General features: G+C 32.1%; 3 protein-coding genes across 6 annotated transcripts; 2 read left to right on the forward strand and 1 right to left on the reverse strand.

Moving 5' to 3' along the window:
* Nucleotides 1-232: 232 nt before the first annotated feature.
* On the reverse strand, nt 233-4,125 carry kinesin-B (kinesin B). Of its 3 annotated transcripts, none has more exons than XM_016981167.2 (2): nt 4,034-4,125; nt 233-3,472 (listed from the first exon to the last, which is right to left on the reverse strand). In XM_016981167.2, the coding sequence occupies exon 2, from the start codon at nt 3,462-3,464 to the stop codon at nt 954-956; it is 2,511 nt and encodes an 836-aa protein (XP_016836656.1). In that variant the 5' UTR covers nt 3,465-3,472; nt 4,034-4,125; the 3' UTR covers nt 233-953. The 3 variants fall into 3 exon arrangements, with proteins under 3 accessions (XP_016836656.1, XP_031789388.1, NP_001177677.1); XM_031933528.2 differs by lacking the exon at nt 4,034-4,125 and adding an exon at nt 3,596-3,727; NM_001190748.1 differs by lacking the exon at nt 4,034-4,125 and adding an exon at nt 3,754-3,796 and having other exon boundaries at nt 954-3,472.
* A 1,086-nt stretch (nt 4,126-5,211) lies between these two features.
* Nucleotides 5,212-13,004, forward strand: LOC100116172 (splicing factor 3B subunit 1). Of its 2 annotated transcripts, XM_032596112.1 has the most exons (20): nt 5,234-5,482; nt 5,802-5,980; nt 6,057-6,140; nt 6,236-6,362; nt 6,984-7,035; nt 7,902-7,967; nt 8,271-8,350; nt 8,423-8,593; nt 8,675-8,888; nt 8,973-9,374; nt 9,459-9,922; nt 10,006-10,363; nt 10,445-10,737; nt 10,817-10,942; nt 11,019-11,240; nt 11,321-11,692; nt 11,772-11,947; nt 12,026-12,298; nt 12,376-12,592; nt 12,672-12,985. In XM_032596112.1, exons 7-20 carry the CDS (start codon nt 8,315-8,317, stop codon nt 12,828-12,830), a joined length of 3,483 nt encoding a protein of 1,160 aa, XP_032452003.1. In that variant the 5' UTR covers nt 5,234-5,482; nt 5,802-5,980; nt 6,057-6,140; nt 6,236-6,362; nt 6,984-7,035; nt 7,902-7,967; nt 8,271-8,314; the 3' UTR covers nt 12,831-12,985. The 2 variants fall into 2 exon arrangements, with proteins under 2 accessions (XP_001599854.2, XP_032452003.1); XM_001599804.5 differs by lacking the exons at nt 6,984-7,035; nt 7,902-7,967 and having other exon boundaries at nt 5,212-5,482; nt 12,672-13,004.
* A 506-nt stretch (nt 13,005-13,510) lies between these two features.
* On the forward strand, nt 13,511-18,214 carry LOC100678216 (interaptin). Its single transcript, XM_031921026.2, has 16 exons — nt 13,511-13,780; nt 13,843-13,990; nt 14,083-14,291; nt 14,379-14,525; nt 14,606-14,844; nt 14,934-15,119; nt 15,211-15,373; nt 15,465-15,492; nt 16,056-16,216; nt 16,300-16,444; nt 16,535-16,743; nt 16,816-16,962; nt 17,040-17,278; nt 17,359-17,535; nt 17,616-17,778; nt 17,862-18,214. Exons 1-16 carry the CDS (start codon nt 13,634-13,636, stop codon nt 17,931-17,933), a joined length of 2,580 nt encoding a protein of 859 aa, XP_031776886.1. The 5' UTR covers nt 13,511-13,633; the 3' UTR covers nt 17,934-18,214.
* Nucleotides 18,215-18,304: the final 90 nt, after the last annotated feature.

Below are 18,304 nucleotides of genomic sequence, written 5' to 3' on the forward strand. Positions count from 1 at the left end.
TTTACCAGCTGTATAAAAATGCTTATCAAAGGAGGTAAAAAAAACCGCAATTAAACTTATACACATTGCAGAATAGTAAGAAAAAGAAGAATTTGAAAATTGCGGAGTGCTTAAAATGGCAAACTAAAACTTCAAACAAATTCGAAATTTTTATTATTATTATTATTTTTTGCTTTCAATAATGTATCTAGTCATGTTTGAGCCATTAATCATATTCACTTATTTCATACAATTTTTTAAAATTCATCAATACACCGATTGAAAGTATATTTTTATTTATATAGATGGCCAATAACCTTACATATTTTTTAAAAAATTTATAAAAGTAAATTGTAACATCGAATATAGTTGATATATGCGCATATATTTAACTCATCACTATTACTTTTGAACAATCTTTTACGTGGCAAGACGAGGATTTGCAAATAAATATATTCTATAGCGATTTAATCTTTACTTCGATAGATAACACTCGCAACTACTAACAATCACATGTATGTTTATTACCACGAATTCAATGAGAAATTGTAAGTATTCAAGCCAAAGAATCAGTACTGCCTACTGAAATAAAGTAGAAATATATTCATGCAAAAACTTATTTGTAAGACACTAGAAAAACTATACAAACTATACTGTACAAAAGCTACAAAATAAAAACTCAATTATAATACTGCTAATCACAAATATGTACAAATAGTCAAAAAAGATCCCTATACATAAAAAAGTAAATGTCATGGTGTATATAAGAGTTCATCATCTGGTTTACTTGCAAGTCTAAAACTATCATAATACACTACAATTTTAAACGTATTTTCTAATAAATTAAAACTGTTCACAAAAAAGTCCTCATCTTCATAACACGATTAATAATATAATTCCAATACACTTCCTGTTTTTCACTGTATAGCTGTGATATTGCTGTTGAATATTATGAACAGCGATGATACAAGAGATTATTTTTCTTTTTGAATGATTAACTTGTTTTTTTGACGAGTAACTTTATTAGGTTTGGAAGGTAATGCTATCTGCATCAACTCTGGTTTTATCACTCTTTTTGTATTTCTAACAGGATTAGAATGAACAGCCTGTGCTGTTGCTGAGGCTTTAAGAAGAGAATCAAAATGTGCCAGTCTTCTTCTTAGGACCTGATTTTCTTTTACCAATCTTTCAAAATCTCTGTTTTTATCCAATTTATTATCGTAACTTGAACTGCTTGTTTCTTCATCGTAGTAATTTAACAAATGATTTATTTGTCTTTCATAATATCTTTGAAGCATAACTATTGCTGTGTCATTCTGCATTTTTTGCTGCTTTAGAGCTGCTTCCAATGTATCAATTTGTATTTCAAGCTTGACGCAGCTGTCTTTGAGATCAATTACTTTATAAAAATATTTTTGAAATAGGGTCACTAGTTCCTCATGAGATAATTTCTCAAGGCCATTCCTGATTAGCATCTGATCATCAGGCTTAATATATTTATCATCATGGTAATTAGCTTTTCCACAAATCATTACATTCTTTTGTTCTATCATCGCATCGAGAGTTTCTACGCATTCACTCATTACTAATAATTGCCATTGTATTGCATCTGTTGCTAACATACTTTGATTGGTATATTTGTTAAATCTACATTTAATGTCAATCATTTGATCTTTTAAATGTCTCAATTCTCGAATTTCTTGCCTTAGAGTTTCCTTGTCATCCATATTATTCACTCTTACTATTTCTAATTTCTCTTTCAGATAATCATTTAAGCGAGAAATTCTCTCATTTGGTTCGACCAACATATTATCTTTATCATCAGTCTTAATCTTTAATCTTGAGTGATTTCTATCCTCTTCATTTTCAAATATTGCATTTGCATTCAATGACGCAATACTATAGTTTTTTTCCATTTCTTTGATCCTTATTCTATTTACCAGAATCCCATCTTCTAATGTTTTTTTATTCTCCTCTTCACCCTGAAGTCTTTGTTTCAGTTTTTCCATTTCTTTATACAAAGCACTCAATGAATTTTTCAAGTAAAGTACTGTCTTTGCTGAGTTACTAGCAACTTCTTTAATTATTTTTGTATCGTCTAGCTTTTTGTTATAACCTAGCAATAAATTTTCATACTTTTCAATTTCTTTAGCAGCTGTTTTATCTCCAGCATCTTTTTGCATAAGAAGATTATCTAACTTTGCTTTAGCATTACGACGTTTTTCTTCAATTTTACTTCTCTTTTTCTGGAACTTTTGCTTGGCATTGTTTCTAGTCTCACTGCATTGTAGCATGTCCTCAAGAAGTTTTTCCTTAGCATCAATTGTCTTTTGTAGCTCTTCAACCTGCTTATACAGAAGATTCAAATGAAATTTCATTTTCTTGACTTGAGATTGCTTTTCTTCATTGCTGATCATCAACATTCTAATTGCATTAGTGTGTTCAGTATCCATTGTTATTTTTTGTGCCTGTATGATTGCTTTTAACGATGCAGATTCTTCTTCAAAACTTTTGCTTGGTTTCTCTTGACTGTCAATTTTTTCCATAGAATCCTGAGAAACAATAGGGCTCATGTTGTAATCATCTTTTTGTTGCAAATTAATATCAATATTCTGTTTCTGAAACTCGGCTAATTCATTACTCATTTCTGAATATGGTAAGATAGATGTCCTTCTAGATGATGGATTTCTTAATGTTATCGGTTTGACGATTGGCAAAAAACTACTATTAATAACTGGCTTTGGCACAGGAGAAATGTTTTTGATTCTTGAAAAATTATTTTTCTTAGAATTTACAATCTCATCAATTTCATCTACAAACTTGTCCATACATTCACCTAATCTATCAGGGAAATCTGAATTTTCTTCATCAAGATCACTTTGAACTTCTTCATCAGAATCTATACTATCGGAGTATTTTCTCTCAGAGTCTTTTATCTCAGAGTCTTTGCTCTCAGAACCTAAAGAACTTTTACGTTTGGATTGTAAATTATAATAATTGCTGGATTCATCAGTCTTTTCATCAGTTTCAGTTACTTCTTCAATTCTTTCCAAGGATTTTCTAGTGTTTTCAGTATAAGCATGTATACTACTGGAATCATCAGCAGCAATGCACTCTTCGTACTCTTGTTTCATACAAAGCCATTGTTCAATTTGATTTTTCAACAGAATTTGCTCGTTGGCAGGCAGTGCATTATTTGACATTAATTTATTAAACAGCCCTTCTGCATTAAAAACCAATTTTGACCACTGAGATGCAGCAAACTGAAGACGAAACATATCTGCATTAGGGCTTTGATTGCCTGATGTTTCTGAAGGCATTTCATCTCCTGTCTGGTCATTATCTTCTTCTTGATGATCGTTTGAAGAGTAATAGGCCTGGAGATCATTAAACGCATACTGGTAGTAAGGGTTTTGCTCCATTAACATTTGTTGTTGCTGTTGGAACCAGGGCCTGTAGTGCATCATCGTCGGATGCATATCCATGATTTACACTGAAAATCAAAATTTTAACATTAACAAAATTATAAGGACATGTTTCACAGCTAGAGTTAAGTAATTAGATTGTATATAATATTCAATATAAACACATTGGCTTCACTATGTCTTAACCTAACCTATAAACGAGCAATATTCCAATAGAAAATACAAACTGACTTGAGAAGATACTTATGTTTATGTATAATATTGATGCTTCTATAGAAATCTATACGAACTTAAACATTAAAAAATAAGCGTCCGCATTTTTCGTAACAATAAGTAAAAATCTACTCACGCATCGAAGATTCCTTTATCGATTTTTACGTTAACCCATTTGCGTTTGCGTTATATATATATGCTGTATATATATATATATATATATATGTGCTATATATATATATATATATATATATATATATATATATATACAGCACTTGTTGCTGATCACTCCTTGCAAGTTGCACTATAATGAAAACATGGATTCACGCGAAAAATTAATTCGGCACAACAATGCGTAAATGCAAAGAATGCTGATTTAGTTCTCTTGCTATATAGCTATAGTTATAAGTACCTACAGCCCTGTCAAAATCCTTGGCATTCGGCTCACGAAGAAGTCACGGGGTTAGCTATAGCTATAAGTACTATAAATGCCATATAAGTAAGCGAGCGAGGACGTGCAGAGCAGTAAATATATATACCTAAGCGAGGTCTAGCTGCGGAACAGAGTCGTGCAGAGCCCTCTTGCGATGGCTAACAGCTCGACTTTTATTGTTAGCTAATAAGTATAAAATATATTTTATGTAACACGCGAACGATTTTCGCGTTTTTCGTACCTATTATAATAGGGACTAAAGTGACTTATTTTTGACCGGCGGGCAAAAAAGTTATTTTAGCGGGCAATAAAAACCTTTATTGCCCGCATATTCAAACAGCGGGCAATAATGGCCTTTATTGTCCGCTAAAAAGTCTTTATTGCCCGCAAAATTTTTTTTTGTAATTTAAAAAATAGTTGATTTTGATAAATTTGCATTATTTATTATTAAATAAAAAATGTACAAACTGTTATGTTCTTGAACAATATATAATTTATAACTAAATATAAATTAACATTGTCGAAATTTCTTATTTTTTTCATTAAAACCCTTTACATAATACTTTATTTCATTTTTTTCCAATTTTCTCATTATAAATTCGGTACTGTTAAAATCAATTATTTATTTACAAAAAAAAAACAAAAATGAATTTGAATTTTATATAATGTTTGAACAAGACAAGAGCACGGTTGCCGTGTCAAAAAATAGTCACATCAGTCCCTCTTAACACGTACGAAAAAACGCGAAAATACGTCCGCGCGTTACATAAAATATGGTGTGCACCAAGGGCTAAGTGGGCTTTTTGGCCTCGTGGATTTTGCAGTACTCGTCTGCGACTCGTAAACGCCCTCGCCTTCGGCTCGGGCTAACTCGCCTTGACTCGTACTGCAAAATCTACACTCGGCCTAAAAAAGCCCACTTTACGCCCTTGGTACACTATATACTATTATGGAGAGACTTTCGATTTGTGTATTTCATTAGAAAAATTAATTCAGTGTTATGATGCATCGTAACCTAATTTTATACTATTTCATTACATGACTTTCTTCTTATTAACATGATTTTCGTGTATTATCAATTGAAATATTCCCGCGTTACTTTTCGATGTTCTATATACGCGCGCACGCGCACTGCGAATTGAGCCGGCATCGCATTATCGCAATCGAGATTACCTTACCATGCAATATGCATGTCGCTTACATTAATAATCGCTAATGTCGCGACTACCTATAGAAGATTCAGTAGTCTCAATAGAGTAATAACATTGTGTCCCATTGAACTACTTCCACGATCAGCAAGAATTCCAAGTGTTATTCGATCTTACATACTTAAAGTAGTTTCGACAACTATAACACAGAGCTAGGTGGTGCAGGGCATGAGGTGTCAGTCCTCAATCCGCAATCATGGATCAAATCCCGCGGACACGGGAAGGTAAGATTTCGTGATTTCCTTATTTGCATTGCAACTGTCTTGCGTTGATGCGACGTTCAATTCGTTTTATTAAGAAAATATAACTTTACGGTAACAAAACTTGTTTGTAAATGCACTTTCAACCATTCTATAAATTCGTGTGCTCCAATTCGTACTGTAACCTATATTAATTATTAGTAGGAGATCGTATTTTTTTTTGCATCATAATATATATATATATATATATATATATATATATATATATATATATATATATAAGACAGCAGAAGCGTTTGTTTCCTGTATGAAGGGCTCACATTTTTTTTATCCTTTTCTATAGATATTGAGGCTCAAATCCGAGACATACAGGAAAAAAAGAAGAATGTGCAAGCCAATGCTGTTGGAGAAGAGCAGGTAGCTCTAGGCAAAACTGGATTCTATGATCAGGATATTTACGATGGGACCAATAACAAGTTTGATGGATATGTCACATCCATTGCAGCTAATGATGAAGTCGACGTAAGTAGAGACATGGGTTTACATTTGTATTCTAAATGTTGTATACAACGACTTTCAATCTTATTTGAATTTATAGGATGAAGACTATGAACCAAGTACATTCAGCACAAACAAGAGGGGTTTTAATGCTCCAGCTGCTTTGCTCAATGATGTTGCTCAGGTGAGAAATAATGTTGAATAGCTCGTTTGTTTTCGTAATTTTATGTTTACTTGTAACAATAATAATTTATTAAATGTGTTTACCCATATTTACAGAGTGAAAAAGACTATGATCCATTTGCGGATAGAAGGCGTCCAACGATTGCTGACAGAGAAGATGAATATAGGCAGAAAAGGCGACGGATGATTATTTCACCGGAGCGTGTGGATCCTTTCGCAGAAGGTTGGTATTTCTCTCACTTTTATAATTTAAAACAAGTACAAGTTAATAGTTTGTACAAATACTTTATATCGAAGCTTTTATGCATTTTGCAGCAATATTCATCTTTTTCTTACTTTAATTTTTGTGTAACTGCAGTACTAATTTATTAATCATTATAAATATTGTCACATTAGAAATTTATTCTCAAGAGGCTGTTTTAAAATATTGATGATTTTTATTTTTTATTTTTGCAGTTAAATAAATAATGTTCTGTCAATTGTTAAACTATCAATTAGTTTTCAAAAGCAACTGCTGTTTTTCTTATTTATTTATTTACCAAGTATGGTTTCACCCTTAAAAAGACTTTTAGCTGATGATTGTTGTAACTTAATTAATAACCATGATTAATGCAAAACATAAGTTTCAATTTCAGCAGTTGTTTTTATAAAAATCAAATCATATCTTTGTTATTTTCTAAGTATAAGATTTAGATGTGTGTAATAAAATATTTAATCACAGTAGTTCTTATTCAGTTGAATGATAGAAAAAAGATGTGCGTGGTCGTTAAATTTTGGTTTGAATGAGTTGAATAAGTGTTTCTTCCAAGAACGTACTAATTCCTGCGTTTTTTTCCACACTCAGCAACGGTCTACACATGTGGAATCATCTGCTTATCCTGGAATCTAAGTCAAAGGTTATAGTAAAAATTGTAAAAATCCTCCCATTAAACCTGACAATTCAATGATAAAGATAAAGGTTCTTTTCTTACAAAGAATATAGACTCTCTAAAGCAATAACTTATTAAATTATTTATCACTTATCACTCATTACATCAGATTGAATAGAAGTTTGCCCAAACTAGTTTACTGTGACTCTGATGACTATGTTTATTTTCTTTATTATTTCTGACTATATTATTAATTTTGAGACTCTTTGCTTTCTAGTTGTTAACGTAACTTTCAAGTAAATCCTTTTGCTCTAATACCAAAGCAGAATAGCTTTTCTATTAGTATTCTATGATTTATAGTCTAATAGTATATTACAATATAGATAGCATAAGTAGCCCTTTATAGAACGGCATGTATTAACATCCAAGCATAGCAGGGGTGCTAAACACCTGCTGCATAGGGTAACTTATGGCACAAGTATCATAATTTATTATAGTTAGTAGCTTGATATGTGCTTTTTATTGTTTTATGCTTATTTGGTTGATATTTACTTTTATCAAATAGTGCATTTTAAATATATAAATTTTAAATTGTTTTTCAAAAATATTGTTGATGCTAGTTCCATCATAACATCTGATGTTTTATCTAGTGACATTTTAATATTTTAACAACAGGATAAAAATCTTTCTTCAATGAAGTTGCTTAACAGTTAGACTATATCTACTACATTGAAATTCTGAAAATATTGTAATATATTTTAGAAATATTATATTTCAATTTTGTAGACATGAACTTTTTTATCTTATCATTCCGGTAGAAAATAGCCCCATAAATCAGTATGAATGGTTTGAGTGCATAAATTATGAATAACGAGATCAGAATTGATTTTTAGATGTCAAGTATTTTACAAACTGGATGACATGAGCAGGCAGTGCTCCCTGTGGCACCAAAACTTCACGTATGTATAATTGTATGCCAGCTACTGATGCAACTACTTTATCTGTTTTACAATACAAGTTGGCATTTCTTCTTGCCTTATTTTAACTTGTTGCACTGTCTTCAAGCAGATAAAGTTGTACGAGTTGATTCAGTAGCTTATACTTGGAATATACTTTCGATATTCTGAGGGCATAAAGATCTAGAGATTCGTCTCAAAATGATTAGGAAATTTCAGTCAGATAAACAATGAAGCTTGATAACTTTATTTATTCAAATTTCTAACTGTTGCGCTTTGCGTGACTTTTGTTTTTTCTGATTACAGGTGGAAAAACTCCAGATGTTGGCTCAAGGACATACACAGAGATTATGAAGGAGCAGCTTCTAAAAGGAGAAGAGTCTGAGGTAAGCAATAAGATAAGAGCATGATAAATTATTATTGTCATGCAGCAATTAATAATTGTATTTTATTGACAGCTGCGCAAGAAAATAGCTGAAAAAGCCAAAGATGGAACCCTTAAAACAAATGGAGAAGCAAAAGCAGCTCCCAAGAAACGTGGTCGTTGGGATCAAACAGATGATACTCCAACTATCAAAAAGCCTACTATTGGCACAGTAGCAACCCCAACATCTTGGGATAATGCAGATGTATGTAGATATTTCTGAACGTATAGTATGAATTATTGTAAAATATTGTTATCATACTGATATATAATTATTTAAATTCAGGTCACACCAGCTGCTGTAAGGTGGGATGAAACTCCTGGTCATGGTAAAGGAGGCGAAACCCCTGGAGCTACACCGGGGGTCAGCACACGAATCTGGGATGCAACACCTGGACATGCGACACCGGGTGCAACAACCCCGGGGAGAGAAACACCGCTCGAAAAAGTAGTTTCCAGCCGAAGAAATAGGTGGGATGAAACTCCTAAAACAGAAAGAGGTAACATATAATAAACAAAAATTGAATTGCAACATTTAAAACATTTTGCATGTATGTTGTAATAAAATGTGAATGTTAAAATAGAAACCCCTGGCCACGGCAGCGGATGGGCTGAAACTCCAAGGACAGATAGAGTAGCTGGTGATTTGATACAAGAAACACCCACGCCGTCTGCGAGTAAGAGAAGAAGTCGTTGGGATGAAACTCCTACTCAAACCCCCGGATCCATGACGCCACAGACTCCGGCAACACCTTTGACTACTCCGCATCAAACTTCTATTTTGACGCCTAGTGGCACAACACCAATTGGTTCAAAAGCTATGGGCATAGCCACTCCAACACCCGGGCATCTCATGTCAATGACACCAGAACAACTCCAGGCTTACCGATGGGAAAGAGAAATAGACGAGAGAAATCGTCCTTTATCGGACGATGAGCTCGACGCAATGTTCCCTCCGGGATACAAAGTGTTGCAGCCTCCTGCGGGTGAATTATTATTATTTTTATTAATATTTTCGTAATCCTAGAAAAAGTAAACTTGAATCATAATTAATTATTTTTTTCATTTAGGTTATATACCTATTAGAACACCTGCAAGGAAGCTTACAGCAACTCCCACGCCTATTGCTGGAACACCCCAAGGATTTTTCATTCAGCAAGAAGATAAAAATTCTAAATTAATAGACAATCAACCGAAGGGAAATTTGCCTTTTATGAAACCAGAAGACGCGCAGTATTTTGATAAATTGTTGGTGGATGTTGATGAAGAATCACTTAGTCCAGAGGAGCAAAAAGAAAGGAAGATCATGAAGTTATTGTTGAAAATTAAAAATGGAACACCACCGATGCGTAAAGCTGCTTTAAGGCAAATAACGGACAAAGCGAGAGAATTTGGTGCCGGTCCATTGTTCAACCAAATTTTACCTCTTCTTATGTCTCCGACTCTAGAAGATCAAGAGAGACATTTATTGGTCAAGGTCATTGATCGAATTTTGTATAAATTGGATGATTTGGTCAGGCCTTATGTTCACAAGGTAAATTTTTCACTTATTGAAAAGATTATCAAATATGTATTACATTAATAGATATTAATTTTACAAAGTAACTATCTTTGCAGATTCTCGTCGTCATTGAACCTTTGCTGATTGACGAAGATTATTATGCCCGTGTGGAAGGCCGAGAGATCATTTCGAACTTGGCGAAAGCTGCAGGATTGGCTACTATGATCTCTACGATGAGGCCTGATATCGACAATATTGACGAATATGTGAGAAATACGACAGCCAGAGCATTCGCTGTAGTCGCGTCGGCTTTGGGAATTCCATCTCTTTTGCCTTTTTTAAAAGCTGTGTGTAGAAGTAAAAAATCATGGCAAGCCCGACACACGGGTATCAAGATCGTTCAACAAATAGCAATTCTGATGGGGTGTGCTATTTTACCTCATTTAAAAAGTTTGGTTGAAATCATTGAGCATGGTGAGTATAAAATTTACTTTCAATATTAAAGAGCTGGTTTTATTATAACTATTTATTCATTTTTAAACTTTTTATTTTTAGGTTTGGTGGATGAACAGCAAAAAGTTCGTACCATTACTGCCTTGGCTATAGCGGCATTAGCTGAGGCAGCAACTCCGTACGGTATCGAAAGTTTCGATTCAGTATTGAAACCTTTATGGAAAGGTATTCGTACGCATAGAGGCAAAGGTCTGGCAGCTTTTCTCAAAGCCATTGGCTATTTAATACCGCTTATGGACGCTGAGTATGCTAACTACTATACTCGAGAAGTAATGTTGATTCTGATCCGAGAATTTCAGTCGCCAGATGAAGAAATGAAGAAGATTGTGTTAAAGGTAAATTAACTGACACTAATATAGTTATTTAGATTACGTATATACATTTTTTTTTAATTTATTTAACTTTTTCTGGCAGGTCGTAAAACAATGTTGTGGTACTGATGGTGTTGAAGCCCAGTATATAAAAGATGAAATTTTACCACATTTCTTTAAACATTTTTGGAATCATCGTATGGCCCTTGATCGTAGGAACTACCGACAGGTAATATTTAAAATTTTAACAAAAAAATCGCAATACAATTTACTTATTATTAAATCATAATATTATATATTTACAGCTTGTTGATACTACGGTTGAAATCGCAAATAAAGTTGGGGCCTCTGAAATCATCAATCGAGTTGTTGATGATTTAAAGGATGAGAATGAACAGTACAGAAAAATGGTTATGGAAACTATCGAAAAAATCATGAGCAATCTTGGGGCAGCTGACGTTGATTCTCGCCTCGAGGAACAGCTGATCGACGGTATTTTGTACGCTTTCCAAGAACAGACAACAGAGGTATGATTAGATTAAATATGTATCCAATAAATGCTACTTATTTTTATTTGAATCTGTAACTAATTTATTTATTTTTTTAGGATGTAGTTATGCTCAACGGTTTTGGTACAATTGTGAACACACTGGGTAAACGCGTAAAGCCTTACTTGCCCCAAATTTGCGGTACGATATTGTGGAGGCTCAATAATAAATCGGCCAAAGTGAGACAGCAAGCTGCTGACCTGATATCTCGTATCGCAGTAGTTATGAAGACTTGTCAAGAAGAAAAGCTCATGGGTCATTTGGGAGTTGTACTTTATGAATACTTGGGTGAAGAATACCCCGAAGTATTGGGTAGTATACTAGGAGCTTTAAAAGGCATTGTTAATGTTATTGGAATGACGAAAATGACACCTCCAATAAAAGATTTACTTCCGAGGTTGACGCCTATTTTGAAGAACAGGCACGAAAAGGTAAATATTAATATGCATCAATAAGCTAAATATTTCCAGCCAAGCATCGCTTTTCAACTATATGTTTATTATTTTATAGGTGCAAGAGAATTGTATAGATTTGGTTGGAAGGATAGCCGATCGTGGTCCCGAGTATGTATCAGCACGCGAATGGATGAGAATTTGTTTTGAACTGCTAGAATTGCTCAAGGCTCATAAAAAAGCTATTAGACGAGCAACAGTTAATACATTCGGTTATATCGCAAAAGCGATTGGGTAAGATATCAATAGTACTACGTTAAAAACTGTAGAAGCATTGTGTCTGATATAAAATTTTATTTTTGTTCATTACAGGCCTCACGATGTCTTGGCAACATTATTAAATAATCTAAAAGTTCAAGAGCGTCAGAATCGAGTATGCACAACTGTAGCAATTGCTATTGTCGCCGAAACATGCAGTCCATTCACCGTATTGCCCGCACTTATGAACGAGTACAGAGTTCCAGAATTAAACGTTCAAAACGGTGTTTTAAAATCACTATCTTTCTTATTTGAATATATTGGAGAGATGGGTAAAGATTATATTTACGCTGTCAGTCCATTACTTGAAGATGCCCTAATGGACAGGTGCGTATATTGTTATTGCCAGAAAATTAAAACTAATTCAATTGTGTACAATATTAAAACTACTTCAATTTATTTAGGGACCTTGTGCACAGACAAACAGCCTGTGCAGCAATCAAGCACATGTCATTAGGTGTTCACGGATTTGGCTGTGAGGATGCCTTGATTCATCTGTTGAATTACGTATGGCCGAACGTTTTTGAAACTTCGCCACATTTAGTCCAAGCGTTTATGGATGCTGTAGACGGCTTACGCGTGTCACTGGGGCCAATCAAAATACTTCAGTATACGTTGCAGGTATGCTTGGTTAAATATTTTTATTTAAAATATAAAATGAAAAATTCAATATTTAACGTGTTATTTTTTTTCTTTTTAGGGCTTATTCCACCCTGCAAGAAAAGTTCGCGATGTGTATTGGAAGATATATAATTCACTGTATATTGGTGGACAAGATGCTCTAGTTGCTGGCTATCCGAGAATAATGAACGATCCAAAGAACCAGTACATTAGATACGAGCTAGACTACATCTTGTAATTAATTTAACATTCACATATTTTTTAGGGTATTAGTTTAAGAAGTTTTCACATGATTCATTACGTGGTAGGACATAAGTTGAGAATTTTAAAACATCGACTGTACAATAAAGTTTTTCTAATCATATAAATTTGCATGTAATACGGTTATTATATAAAAAATATTCGTGGCAAACACGTAATTATGATATTAATAAAATTGGCTTTTTGTAAAAACATTAGCGGAACTACTGAAAGTAAAGATTCATTTCATATCTAATTTTGTTCTTAATTGTTTTTAAGTTGACCTCGCAGACAAACTTATATCAGGAAGTTAAACATCACTTGTTTCAAGATAATAAAAATTCAGAAAATAAAATAATTAAACACTAAAATGATTTGAACAATTTCAGTACAAGGTCAATCTACTTCAAAATAAAATGAAAAATTTGAATGAAAAACGGATTATTTCAATTTAGCAAAACAAGTACACGATAATGCTTCAGTCTTCTCTACACGTTTTAATAATTTACTTTTTTTGGATCAATACAAAACTATATTTCATTCGAATTTGGCACATTGCTACAATTATGGAGTCAAGATTAATTGGTCCGTGTGAACACCTTTAAGACTTTTTATATATATATATATATATATATATATATATATATATATATATATATATATATAGGTAAGCATAACAAGTCTTAAGGACAAGTAGAATATGAATCTTTTGACCGCACAACATCACAGCCAGAGCAGTTGAAAAGTACGCGTCACCATATAGTTTGCAGGAATAAGTATTCAACTTTGTGTAAAGAAGACATGGAGCATCACGTCTTAAGCATTCTTCAGGATGCAGGCATCGAGGTGGATTTGAAAACTCTTCAGAATCCGACGGAGGAGTTCATGATAGACTTGGTGATGGAATACCTAAAACGATTCCATTTTGACAGCGACAAAATTGCTAAGGTAAATAGCAAAAATCATGAAATTTTTTATTTAAATAAGATGCATGAATGTATGTTGCACAGCCAACACCAGAACAACTTGATTGTCTTTCTTGCGAAGAATCAGCTGCGGATGCTATCAAAGCTATTAATTTATACGCAGCGTTATCGACGATCTGCGAGGGAATATTTTTAAAAGATCTCACTCTCACAGATCTCACAAGCCCAGCAGGTATTTTTGTAAATACATAAAACTATAGTTTTGTCTTACATATGATTCATATTTTATTTGATTCGTTTTTCTCGGAAAATAACGTGTTTTAGGATGCAAAAAGACGTGTAAACGCATACAAGTGCTGTTTAATTTTTTGATTTATGTAAGAAACAAAAAGATGGAGAAGGAGCCACTTCTTTTAGAACTGGAAAATCGATATCAAGAAATTGAAAATTTTATAGAACAAAAGGCAGAATTGATTATAAAAACTGGTGCTGTAATCCACGACAGAGAAACAAAATTAGTAAAGAAAGAACAGGTTAAACTAATTAATAATTTATTTCGTGCACCTATATACTAAGATTCTTCGTAATTGTTTTCCGATTTATGAATATTTTTTTTCCAGTTAAAAACAGTAATAGCTGAACTGCAGTTACAGATGGAACAAGAGAATCAAATATCTATTAATTTACAAAAACAAGTAGACGAATTATCTGCCAAGCAACAGGCTGATCTTGCTAAATACAGCGCTTTAAAAATAAAAGTTCAAGAGGTAAGATGAAAGTTTGTCATAATAAATTGCATTGAAAATAATAATATTATATTATTATGGCTGTTGCTATTTCTTCGCAGTTGGTGAAGAAAACCAAAGAACTGAAAGGTAAAGTTGTTAACTCTCCAGAAGAGTATATGACGCGATCAAAACAATTAAAAAAGATATTAGAAGAAAAAATGGAAGAAAGGCAATTATTGAATGATAACATCAACCGCAAGAAAAAACAAATAGAAAATAATGAAACCGCCGATGCAATGATAAAAAAATATGGTAATACTGAAACAAGTAAAGTAGGAGAAATCGTGCGGAAATTAAAGTTCGTTTTGAAATACATTATTATATTTTACACTATTTTGATTCACTATTCTGTGAATTGATTAGATTATGATCAATATAATATTACAGAGACACAGTTGCGCAAATAAGTTCGACCAAGAGTCAGATCGATCAATTGAGAAAAGAAATTTCTTTTTTGGATAGCAGACCAAGAGCCTCAAAGAGTGCAGACTCTGATCTTTCTGAAACAATAGAGCTTGACAATAGTCAGAAAGTTCTATCTGAGCTGCACAATTCTCTTGGACAGAAACAACGGTTAAATCTTATTTTCACTAAAATTTTCACAACTGTTAAATCTTATTTTCACTAAAGTTATGATTGAAGTCTTATTTTATTTACTGTATAGAGAACGTGATTCGTTGAAAGCAAAGTTGGAAACTTTGCAGTCAAAACGGCAACATTTGGAAAGCGAACTTCAAATGGAAAATAAAAAAATCTTAGAATGTCACAGCCAATATGAGGACCTACTTAAAAATTTCAAAGCTTTGTATCAGAAGGAAATACAAGAGGTACTACCTTATAATATATATGTTTGTATACATAATTTTAAAGCTAACAAAAATTTTTCAAAACTTTTTTTCAAATTTTAATTTTTTTCAGGAAATAAATTTGCGCAAAGATATTATTCGCAAATAATATTTAAAATTAGTTTTTTTTTAATGCGATTATTTGTGATATAATTTCTATAATTATTCACGTTACAAAAAAATGGTTTTATTAAATAGTATAATTTATATTTAAAAAAAATGAAATTGTTGAATTAAATTCGATTATTTATTTAAATTTTTATAAATTATGTGTTTGTATCTTTCATCCAATAAGATAGAAGTATATATTCGTTTTGAGCCAATGAAATCTCAGCATTTCAAATTTACAGAGAGCCGTAAAGCCGTTGGCTCGGCGCTTGGCGTGCGCTGCACGCTCGCGCTGTCATATACGCTTTGTTACTGTTTACATTGAGATTGAGATAATGCCGAGAGCGCTCAACTGAGTTTATTTATCGTTTTTAATCATTCAATTAAACAAGTTGGACAATTGTTTAAGTATGTGACTTTGACAAATAATGCATTTTTAGGTAATCATCTAGCTAAAATATTATAATAAGCCGTAATATATAGGTTATAAAGTTGATTCCAGAAACTCTTTACTCATAAGCTGAATTCGCGATTTCGTGCTTCAATAATTTTGAAGAACTAGAAAAAATGGAGCCAGAGAATTTGCAAAGTGTCCTGCAGGAAGCAGGTATCCAAGTAGATATGAGAAATCTTCAAAACCCAACAGAAGATTTTATGGTGTATCTTATAACAGAGTATTTAAAAAAGTTTGATTTCGATAGCAATGAAATATCCAAGGTATGAGTAAATTATTTACCAACAGTTCTCTAAATTCTATAAATTATTTCATAACAATAAATTTCAATGGAAATATTTTTCAGTCGACAATTGATCAGCTGGAATGTCTTTCTTGTCCTGATTCAGCTTCAGATGCAATTAAAGCTATAAATTTATACTCAGCTTTATCTTCTGTTTGTAATGAAATATTTTTAAAAGATTTGTGTCTTACAGATATTACAAGTCCAGGTATATCAATTTTAGAAAATTTATAAATTTATAATCTATAAATTATTTGTCTGGACTTGTGATTTACTTTAGTTATTTCAAATATTTCAGGTCCTAAGAGAGCACGTAGACAGATAAAAATTTTATTCAACTTTTTTGCTTATGTAAGGAACAAGATGACAGAAAATGAAATGGCTTTTGTAGAACTTGATAATCAACAAAAAGATATGGAGAAAATGATAGACAAAAAGCATGCTATTGTAGCCAAGACGGGGGCAACAATCAATGACCGAGAAAATAAATTAGAATTAAAACAGCAAGTAAGTTTTTCTCTACTCACGATTTTTTAAATTATATATCATTATGGATATTTGGCCTTATATATATTTTAGTTGCAACTAGAAATAGACAAGATCCGTTTAGAAATGGAGGAAAATAACATAAGGTCTATTGAGTTGGAAAAACAAGTGAAAAACGTTATGATTCAACATCAAAGTGTTTATGAACAGTGCTGTAATCTCAAAGCTAAAGGAATGAAGGTATTTATTATTTGCAAGTTCTCAATTAATATAACAACAACAATCAATAGTGATTTACTTAATTTATTTTACGATAGTTACATAAAGAAACAACCGATTTGCAAGCCAAAATTGTCAAGTCTCCAGAAGAGTATGCAGCACGTTCAAAAGAATTAAAAAAAGTGTTGGAAATAAAAAAAGAAGAGAGACAGGTTTTAAATGATTCGATTACACGAAAAAAATTACAGATTAAAAATAATGAGAATGCTCAAGAGCTAGTAAAAGATTTGAATGATAAATTTTCAGTAAATAAAAGTGAAACTTATAAACAGTTAAAGTAAGTTATTCAATTTTCTTTGAAAACAGTAAATACTATAATACAACTTTGCTAATAATATATTTTTTATACTAATTTAGAGAAACTTCGGAAAAGTTGGAATACGTTCAGAAGGAATTGAATCTATTAAAAGCAGAGATTGCTAAATGGTCTAAATTGGATACAAATTCATCTTGCAATAATTCAAAAGATGAAGATCAAAAAGGACACGAACAGCTGTTATTTGAGTTAGAGAATCAGTACAAAGATAAAGAAAAGTAATTTTATTTTAAGCTGTTATTTGTATATTTAAAATGATAATCATAAGTTTTTATATTTAATGAAATCATCTTTACAGAGAGATGCGTACTCAAAAAAATATTTTAGAAGAAATGAAAGCAGATCTTACCAAAAGAAAATCAATGCTAGAAGATGAATTAACAATTGTTTCAGCAGTTCTAAATGATAATGCACATATTGTAAAACAATATACTGAACATTTTCAAAATGCGTTATCAGAGGTAATAATAATTTTCGCCCATCTTTTACAAATTTTTTTCTATGTTAATGTAAATTCTAATATACCTTATTTTTATTTTTTAAGGAAACAACGCTACGGGAAGTAATACATAACACTATTTTTAAAAATGGCAACAAAAGTTTGGGACTTTATTAGAGTTTACAGAATTTAAAATTTGACTATACAATACATATTCAGTATGTAGGCTGTCATTAGATTTTATAACTTGACTAATGATATGTAAAATACAAATGAGTAAGTATATGACAAAATAGTAACGCAGTACCTCACAGAAGATGTGGCGTTATGATGTTTGTTATCGTTGTAAGATTATTTTTAATAAACATAGTTGGTGGTTGTAAATATCTTGAGACAACTTATCTATGCATTATATATTTATCTAAAAAACTAAAAAATAAATTTTTTACAAGATCAAATCCTAGTTTTTTTATTGATGATTTAGTGAAAACTGCTCGGTAAAACCTTAGTCCATTTTTATATTAGACTACTACTATGTCTCAGTAGTA

Source organism: Nasonia vitripennis, chromosome 1 (assembly GCF_009193385.2).
Source record: "Nasonia vitripennis strain AsymCx chromosome 1, Nvit_psr_1.1, whole genome shotgun sequence".
Classification (NCBI taxonomy): Eukaryota; Metazoa; Arthropoda; class Insecta; order Hymenoptera; family Pteromalidae; genus Nasonia; species Nasonia vitripennis.